Source organism: Echinops telfairi, unplaced genomic scaffold, assembly GCF_000313985.2.
Source record: "Echinops telfairi isolate 266 unplaced genomic scaffold, ASM31398v2 ScPeMD7_9;HRSCAF=40, whole genome shotgun sequence".
NCBI classification, from domain to species: Eukaryota; Metazoa; Chordata; class Mammalia; order Afrosoricida; family Tenrecidae; genus Echinops; species Echinops telfairi.
Window position 1 is genome coordinate 26,424,519 of NW_022103906.1, and position 9,141 is coordinate 26,433,659.

The following is a 9,141-nucleotide window of genomic DNA, read 5'->3' on the forward strand; positions in this document are numbered from 1 at the left end:
CTACCCCCCCCCCCAGATCCAATTCATTAGCCAGTTCTATCAGCCCTACCTCGAAAATATGGCTACAACTTTATTGTTACCATGTGTGCAGCTTCCACCCTGCACCAGCCATTCGAGCTCAGCCTCTCCACAGCCCCTTCTCCATCCAGCGGGAAGACTAACCTTCCACAACTGAAGTCATCCAACTGGTGACAAAGTCTAAGCTTCTCTGACCCACCAGTCTCTCTCTTGCCTGGACCCTGCTGACTCTGACTTCATTCTGCTGCTCCACATACCACCCTCCAACCAGCCTGCTCTCCTTCCTGGTCCCATGTAGGTCAAGACTCCTCCACTTAAGATCTCGGGGCCTTTGCTTGGAGCTGCTTAAGGTAAGCTCCCTCGCCCCAGGTTTTGCAGCGCTTGCTCTCTCGTTTTCTGTAGGTCCCTCAGGGGATACCTTCAGAGAGCTCCCTCCCTTGCCTGCCCTATTTAAAATAGCCCCGCTCTGAACTCTGCCCTTCTCCTGCTGCCTCGACTTGTCCCACAGCATAAACGCACAAGTAACTTGATACATACATTGCCATCGCGTTCACTCAGACTCGAGGCGACTCCATGTGTGTCCAAGTAGAACTCTTTGCTCCCTAGAGACTGAAGAGCCATCGGGAGGAAACAGACTGCCAGGGCTTTCTTCCTTGGTGCCGCTGTGGGGGTGGGTGGGATTCAAAGTACCAATAATTTGGTGGGTCGCTGACTACAAATCATTTGTGCCACTCAGCAATCTGTCACCGGATAATAATTTGCTTCTGGTCTATCACACTATCCGTGGTCTACCCATACTCACTAACGGCTCTGTTCAACCACTGTCTCCCCAGTGCTTACAATTGAGACCTGGTGGCAAGAGGAGGAATGGATAGCAGTCCCTGTTAGTTCTCCGTCGAGGGCTGCCCAGTGACTGACTTCTACCTTGTGTGTCTCCTTCCAGGGGAAGCGTGGCCCAGACGTGGAGGATTTTGCTATGAGAGCAGTCCCCTTGCAGAGTCAGCACTTCCCCTTGCTGTCACCGCCCCGCCAGCCCCCTGCCCTGCCCTGCCTGTCCTCCGCTCCAGGTTACCATGGGCAGCGTCAGTAGCCTCATCTCTGGCCACGGCTTCCACAGCAAGCACTGCCGGGCTTCCCAGTACAAGCTGCGCAAGTCCTCCCACCTCAAGAAGCTCAACCGCTATTCCGACGGGCTGCTGAAGTTTGGCTTTTCCCAGGAATCGAGTCATGGCAAGTCCGGTTCCAAGATGGGCAAGAGCGAAGACTTCTTCTACATCAAGGTCAGCCAGAAGGCCCGGGGCTCCCACCACCCAGACTACACTGCCCTGTCCAGTGGGGACCTGGGCCAGGCTGGGGTGGATTTTGGCTTGTCCACTCCACCCAAGCTCATGCCCTTCTCCAACCAGCTCGAAATGGTAAGCGGGGCGCTTTGGCAAAGGGAGGAAGGGGTGGAGAGCACGGTGGAGCTGTCGGGTTTGGGGTGGGTTGGGGGAGAGTCTCGGAAACATTCAAATCTCCAAAGAGATAGGGGTAGTGGGGGTGGTGGCACCCCAGAGATAAATGTCTGGACAAGGAATCGGTACACCGGTCAGTCCCCTAAACCAGAAGGTGGGGGCAGCTCTTCAGCAAAGAGCAAATGGAGAAGTCAGAGTCCTCCTGCGCTCTCCTGGTCACGGATCTGGACCGTTGGGTAGGACAGACAGCCTCATCCACCAGCACGTGAGCTGAAGAGGAAATTTTGTATCGTCTGTAAGAGCAGATGGCAAGACAGCATTTGCGGCTTCAGCCTGGGGTCGATGTGGTACACCGCCATGACTGTGCTGGTGGTCACCTACTGTCAAGTTGGCCCCCAATTCATGGCACGGCAGTATGCACACTGGCGGGTCCTCTGCCAGCTCTGTGACCATTTGGGGCTCGGACTCTCGTGACACATAGGGTTTCCATGGGCTGGTATTCGTAAACAGATGGCCAGGCCCTCCTCCCGAGTCTGACTGTGAGTTCCCCTGGAGCCTCCCCAGCATCGTAGCAGCACACATTTCCACTGACAGACAGGTAATAAAACTGTACACGAAGGGTCCTAGCCGGGAGCCGAGCCCAGGTCTCCCGGCATTGGCATGGCAGGTGAGAATTCCAGTGCTGTGGAGCTGGGGCCTTTACCTCGTTTGCGGCTCTGATGGTGCAGCGTGCTTCCCACACCAGCCTGGCCTGGAAGTGTCTTTGGCTGGGTGAGGGCTATGCGTTTGCCATGACCGTGAGTTTCCCAGGGGTGCTGACAAAAGTGCCCTAAACATGCAGCAATTCAGCCCTGGTTTCAGCTCAAGTGTCCCGGGAACACAGGAAAGTAACCCAAAAAAACAATTTTCCTGTTCAACGCTCCTTCCCCACCCCACCTGCAGGGCATGGTAATATGAGAGAAATGGCCCCTTCTGCTTGAAAAGAGCCTTAAGCTTTGAAAACTAGAGTACTTTGTAAATGGTGGGGAACTCTACCAATGGAAAGTGTTTTAAGTTTTTTCCCCAAGGCTTATAACTTCCAGTGATCCTCCCGCATCCTGCGAGGGGCGGGGCCAGTGGTCTTGCTCCAGGTGCGGGTGAACAAAGAGAATGCCCTCACCTACCGACCTCAACCCTGTCCAGGCCAGGACCTGAGCCCCCCAGATGCAGCACCCCCCAGAGAGCCAGAGCCAAGGACTTGCTTCGTCTCAGCCAAGGAACCCAAAATGCTGTCTCTGGGCTGGGCAAGCTGCCGGAAGGAGGCACCTCATTGCAGTGGGCTTGGGCCATCATTAAGGCCGTCCATCTTCCAAGGGGGTGCTCTTCGGAGAGATTGACCAGGAAAGGCTGCAACAGGGAGATTTCTGGCCAATGGCCAAGAAGAGGGTAGAGTGGGCTGAGCTGGGCTCAGGTGTGGGCCCCAGGGGCAATACACAAACCGTGGTGTGTGTGTGGGGGGGGGGCAGAGATGGGGTGAGTGCTGCAGGCAGGGAGACACCGGGATCTCTGTGGTCTGTTTCCTCCCAGGGCTCAGAGAAAGCAGTGGCGCGGCCGACCGCCTTCAAGCCCATGCCAGCCCGCTCTGGAGCCCTCCTCCACTCCTCCCCCGAGAGCGGCAACCACCAGCTGCACCCGGCGCCCCCGGACAAGCCCAAGGACCAGGAGCTGAAGCCCAGCCTGTGTTCCGGGGCGCTGTCCGACTCTGGCCGGAACTCCATGTCCAGCCTGCCCACACACAGCACCAGCAGCAGCTACCAGCTGGACCCGCTGGTCACCCCCGTGGGGCCCACCAGCCGATTTGGCGGCTCAGCCCACAACATCACCCAGGGCGTCGTCCTGCAGGACAGCAACATGATGAGCCTGAAGGCCCTGTCTTTCTCCGATGGGGGCAGCAAGCTGGCCCACCCGGGCAAGGCGGACAAGGGCCCCTCGTGCGTGCGCGCCCCGATCTCCACCGACGAGTGCACCATCCAGGAGCTGGAGCAAAAGCTGCTGGAGCGGGAGGGCGCGCTCCAGCAGCTGCAGCGTAGCTTCGAGGAGAAGGAGCTGGCCTCCAGCCAGGCCTACGAGGAGCGGCAGCGGCGCTGCAAGGAGGAGCTGGAGGGCCTGGAGCAGAAGTGCAGCAGCAAGTTGAAGCAGGCGTCGCAGAAGAGCCAGCGCACGCAGCAGGTGCTGCACCTCCAGATCCTGCAGCTCCAGCAGGAGAAGCGGCAGCTCCGGCAAGAGCTCGAGAGCCTCCTGAAGGAGCAGGACCTGCTGGAGAGCAAGCTGAGGTCCTATGAGAAGGAGAAGACCAACTTCGCCCCCGCACTGGAGGAGACCCAGTGGGAGGTGAGGTCGGCCAGATGGTGGGGGGTGGGGGTGGGGGGCACTTGGGGCTGCTTTCCCATCCTCACCTCCAGGTTCTGGCCCATAACGGGTGAACTCAAAACTGCTCAGGCGGACCGGACTAACGCTTCATGACCCCCGTGAAGGGACTCCCTGAAAAGCCCTGATTAGCGCGGGATCCCCAGTGTCTCCTTGTGGCTTGATGTGACTAGCCGAGGCAGAGGCTGAGAAGCTGGAGCCGAGGGAACCCAGATGTGGCTAGGCTGCCCAAGGACCAGCCTGCCTTCGTCTGCTTCCAGAAGTGTCAGAAGAAACACAGGACATGGCCGTGTTCATGCCGGGCCAAGCGCAAAGTGCCTGGGGAACAGGATAGAATTTACCTATTGTTTCTTAAGGAAGTGACCCCCCCTGCTAATAACAATGACCCCATTCATGGCAGCTCTCGGTGACAGTATTAGCCAATCCTTAAAAAGGTGCTAGTGGAAACCTCTGTTGGATGGCCCGTGGTGCACACATAGAAGAAGAAAAGGACACGTGTATGCATGTGCACATAACACACACACACATCACATACACTTAGGAATTCAGTAACAGACTAGGCCTTGTGGAAGAACAAGTGTAACCCCACACACCCTGCTCATTATGAGGAAGATTTTCTCACCTGGAACACCCTGGGGATGGTGTGAACTGCACCTGGTAGTTCCGTGATGCACCCCCCAAAGACCGCAGCCCTGAGGAGGGAGTTAGGGCTGTACATGTTGTGCCCTCTACATGAGGGCCGAGGTAGACCAGCTCCCTCAAGAGCACAGCAGTACCCCCTGCATCTCACATACAAATTGAGATTCAACCCCTGAATTGGGGATGAGGTGTACCTGTGGGTGGACTAAACTGGACTGGGGACTAAAAAGACCTCTTCCCAAGGCCTTGACCTTCATGTCAAGGGCCCTGGTAGCACAGTGGTTCATCCCTTGACTGGTAACCCAAGGACTGGTGGTTCGGACCCACCAACCACTCAGTGGGGCTAAAGCTATGGCAGCCTGCTTCCATGAAGAGTCACAGCCTTGCACCCCGGAGGAGTTCTGGCCTGATGATTCACTCTGAGTGGAGATCTCGATGATTGGCGTAGCTTAAGGTCTGGCCTTCTGGCGTCATGCAGACCGCCCTGTCTGGGGACTCTTAACTAAGGCTCCGACTCGGGATGACTCTCTGTCCTCGCAGGCAGTTAAGATGCAGCTCCTCCTTGGTGGAGGGCTCTCACCTCTTGGCGCTCACCGCTTCTGTTTTTCCTTGGCAGGTGTGCCAGAAGTCCGGTGAGATCTCCCTCTTGAAGCAGCAGCTGAAGGAGTCCCAGGCGGAGGTCAATGCCAAGGCCAGTGAGATCCTCAGTCTGAAGGCGCAGCTGAAGGATGCCCGGGGCAAGCTGGAGGGCATGGAGCTGAGGACCCAGGACCTGGAGGGTGCGCTGCGCACCAAGGGCTTGGAGCTGGAGGTCTGCGAGAACGAGCTGCAGCGCAAGAAGAACGAGTCCGAGCTACTGCGGGAGAAGGTCAGCCTGCTGGAGCAAGAGCTGCTGGAGCTGCGGGCCCAGGCTGCCCTGCAGCGGGAGGGGGCCCCCTTGCGAGGTGGCCCGGGGGCCGGGGCTGCCTTCTCCGAGGACATCCCTGGCCTGCAGCGGGAGCTGGAGAGGCTGCGGGCTGAGCTGAAGGAGGAGCGGCAAGGCCACGACCAGCTGTCCTCAGGCTTCCAGCACGAGCGGCTGGTGTGGAAGGATGAGAAGGAGAAGGTGATCCAATACCAGAAGCAGCTGCAGCAGAGCTACCTGGCCATGTACCAGCGCAACCAGCGCCTGGAGAAAGCCCTGCAGCAGCTGGCCCGCGGGGAGGGTGCCGGGGAGCCCCTGGAGATTGACCTGGAAGGGGCCGACATCCCCTACGAGGACATCATTGCCACCGAGATCTGAGGGCCATCTGGGTAGCGGGCAAAGGAAGGCAGAGACCTGGCCTCAGGGACAGGACTCCTGGTGCTGTGGCTCTGCCAAGTTCTGGGACACAGAGAGCCCGGGTGGGAGGGAGGGTTGAGACACCCCCTTCCCGCCCCTTCCCATGCCCTAGTGCTCGCTAGCCCTGTGTAGAACACACCTAAGATGGGCTTTGCCTCCATCCCCCCCACCCTCCCACCTCCGGCCTTGCCAGTGACTGAGGTACAGGGACTTTATACTGTGGTTAAGCGTTCCCTCACGTGAGGCCTTGGGGTGGGGAATGGGGGCCTGATAGCCACTGGCAGCAGAGCTAGCCTCTCCTGGGGAAGTTGGTGACTACCACAGAGGCTGTGTGAGACCCAGCCCAGCCCCTCCTCATTCCTCCCCTCACTCCCCTGCCCCAAGAGAGCGTGGGATGCCTTGGGAAAAGAAAGAAGCCATTTCTGACCAGAAGCCTTGGAATCTGACCTCACCATAACCTGAGCTGTTTCCTTCTGGCTGCAGAGGTAGGGTGGTTGGAGTTGGGTGAGCCCGGCAGCCCAGGGGTGGGGAGACCTGGCAGGACCTGGCGGAAGTGAAAAGGAGGTGCTGTACGGTGCCTGGGACCCGGGTGCCAGCTCCTACCTGCTGGGTCTGGAGGGAAGAGCAGCCTCAGGACAGTTGGTGGCCTTTGGCTCACGGACAACTCTGCATGAAGCCATGGGGGGGAGGCCCTGGAAGGGGTTCTGGGAAGGAAGTTTGAGGGCAGCCTGGTGCAAGGAAGGTCACCTGGTAGGACCCCAGGTAGCTCATTCCCTCCTGGTTTACAGTGGGCCACTGGCTGCTCTGGGTCTTTCCTAAGGATCCTCCCTTTGCTGACCATCCCAAACCAGACAAAAAACAAGCTGCTTGCCCTTGGGTGGGCTTCGACTCCCGGCGGCCCCAACACTTACAGAGCAGAACTCTGTTGTCAAGTCTCTTGGGTTTCATCGATAGCGAAGCAGATCACTAGCTCTTCCTTCTACACAGCTACTGGGAGGATTCGAACCACCAACCTTCCAGGTAGCAGCTGAGACCAACTGTTCTGTGCCACCCAGGGGCCTTGCTTACCACCCAGAGTAACCCGCCCCCACTAAGTTGGTACATGTATGATCTGGGCATTCTGTGGCCCCTCAACCTGCTTTTTTCTGCATAGTATCTTGCATGCTAAGTTCAACCAAGAGGCGTACAGGCTAGGAGGGGCCCCACGTGTAGCGAGGGGCCCGAGAGCAAGACGCGCACATGCACAGCCTTAGGAAGATCTCAGGGCCACAGGCTCCCTTCCCTTCACCACGAGCCCCTCCTGAGCCCCAGAACTCTACAGAATCCGGAGAGTGGCATCCTCTCCCCAGGGGTAGGCGTTCTCTTCTGGGAGGCGCAGAGCTGGGAGGGAAGAGGTGGAGTTTCTCAGTTGCTTGGTGCAGGAAATGTTCTCTCTCTGTTTCTTGCCTTTTTCCAAAGCAAGCAGATCTAGCAGGCAGCCAGGCTGCTCCCTGTGCTATTTTTGACTCTCACCACAGCTGCTCTTCTTAAGGCGCCAGCCCTTGTTGGGTCCCTGAGCCACCGCCTGCCTGCTGAGAGGGCTGGCTGAGCTGAGAGGAGTCGGGAATGGGAGAGGCCCAGACCGTACTTCACTTCTGCCTCTGAGGTCCTGGGGATGGGGGGTGGGGGTGCTTCTGCTCCTCTGGCCTCCTGTCCCACCCCCACTGCTTCCTTAGGGGTGGCTGAGGACAGGGCCACCTTCCTGGGGGTGGCTGGCTGTCTTAGGGCACCAGGGTGAAACCGTGCCTGCCCTCTGCCTCGGATGACAGGAGAGGTTTTCTGGAATGTGAAGCCATATGGCTCAGTCATCGGCCAGGTTTAAACCTGGCAATTGATATGCCTCAACCCCCCTATTGTGCTCCCTCAGATGCCCCCAGTCCGTTTCCTCCATCCCACACCAGCCTGTGCCTTGTTTGCGTCCTCCTTCCCCATTACAGTGAGCCACGAGGACACAAGGGCTGACTGCCATTTACTTGGGGGGGCGGGTACCCCAGTGACTGGCAGCCAAAAAAGCCCAGGGCTCTGCCCCCAAGGCCTGGCCTCCCAAAAGGGAAGGGTCACTGCTGTGTAAAGGCTGCCCCTGTGTGGTGTCCCCATCCCCTCCCCACACAGGCTGGCCTGGCCTGTGGTCTGAGCTGGCTGATGCCCTCCTGGGGCTGCACCAATCCAAGCCCCCAGGGTGGCTCATGTGCCCTAGCTGGTCCAGAGTACACAGGGTCCTGTAGCATGGCGACATTGTTTCACGGGGCTTTTCTTCCCTCCCCTGTTAAAATGCATCATGCCTGCTCCTCAGCCCAGCCAAACCCAGCTTTCTGGAAGGGGACTCTACACAGTTGGGTTGAGTGGGGACCAGAAACTCCAGGCCTGCGTGGAACCCAGAGCGGGCACTGCCCCAGCCTTCCTGTCCACCTGCTGGCTGAGGGCAGGCCTGACCCTAGGAGGATGCCTCACTCTGCACCGAGCAGCAGCTCCCGATCTCCCCACCAGGCAATGGGATGATCAGACTCACGGCTTTTCCCAGACTCCTTGTATGAGTCTTTCCTCCAGGGGCTGGGAGGCCACCTCTCCCCTATGCTCTGATGGTACCTGCTGAGCCTCTAGGTCCTGCCCTGCCCTGGGCCTCCTTTCTCAACCTTCTCTTGAGGAGGGTTCCATGGTAAGCCAGTGAGCTGCCGGGGCAGCAGTGTGTGGGAGAGGGGCTGGCCCTGGGACCCCAGCTCCTCGGCTGTACCCTGGAATGCGGAGCCTGCTCTCCCTCCCTTTTCTGCCTCTGGCCGTGCGGCCTCCCCGGGCAAAGCTGGGAGCCCCAGCAGAGGCTGGCTTCAGAGGGATGGGTGTGTGGAAGGATGTGTACATAGAATTGTTTCCTTCTCTCTTTTATCCTTTTTTGGTTGTTGTTTGCTTCTTTTGCTTTTGCCGGCTTTGGCTTATTCTACTTCCGATGCTGTTTTCTGGCCCTGTAAACTACTTCTGGAACTTCCATGTTTTTATTTATGAATAAAGACTGACGTTTCTCACGCCCTCTGGAGCCATCTGTGTCTGACCCCGCCTCTCGGTCCCCTCCCAGTGGCACATGCCAGGCCTTTGGGACTGCTACCTCTCCAGCCAGAAAGGGACCTTTCTGCCAGCAAAGCAAAGTGTGTGGGCCATGTGCCCTGCCCGCCCCTGAGGACGAACTCGGGAGGGTAGTGGGCAAGCGTAGCCTGGGGTCAGACAGACTTTAAACTGGGGCTTGCCACCTGTTTGGCCTCACCTGTAATGTGA

At 58.4% G+C, this 9,141-nt stretch overlaps 1 protein-coding gene across 3 annotated transcripts in view; it reads left to right on the forward strand.

The window, feature by feature from the left end:
• Positions 1 to 8,897, forward strand: part of LZTS1 (leucine zipper tumor suppressor 1) — a 56,373-nt gene extending 47,476 nt beyond the window's left edge. The window contains exons 2-5 of one of the 3 annotated variants that reach the window (XM_045286969.1): positions 317 to 368; positions 962 to 1,433; positions 3,039 to 3,842; positions 5,134 to 8,897. In XM_045286969.1, the coding sequence (XP_045142904.1) occupies positions 1,092 to 1,433; positions 3,039 to 3,842; positions 5,134 to 5,799 (1,812 nt within the window). In that variant the 5' untranslated portion in view covers positions 317 to 368; positions 962 to 1,091 and the 3' untranslated portion in view covers positions 5,800 to 8,897. Of the gene's footprint in view, positions 1 to 208; positions 369 to 961; positions 1,434 to 3,038; positions 3,843 to 5,133 lie in introns of those variants that run through there. The other 2 variants (XM_045286970.1, XM_004707574.2) reach the window with 2 other exon arrangements.
• Positions 8,898 to 9,141: the final 244 nt, after the last annotated feature.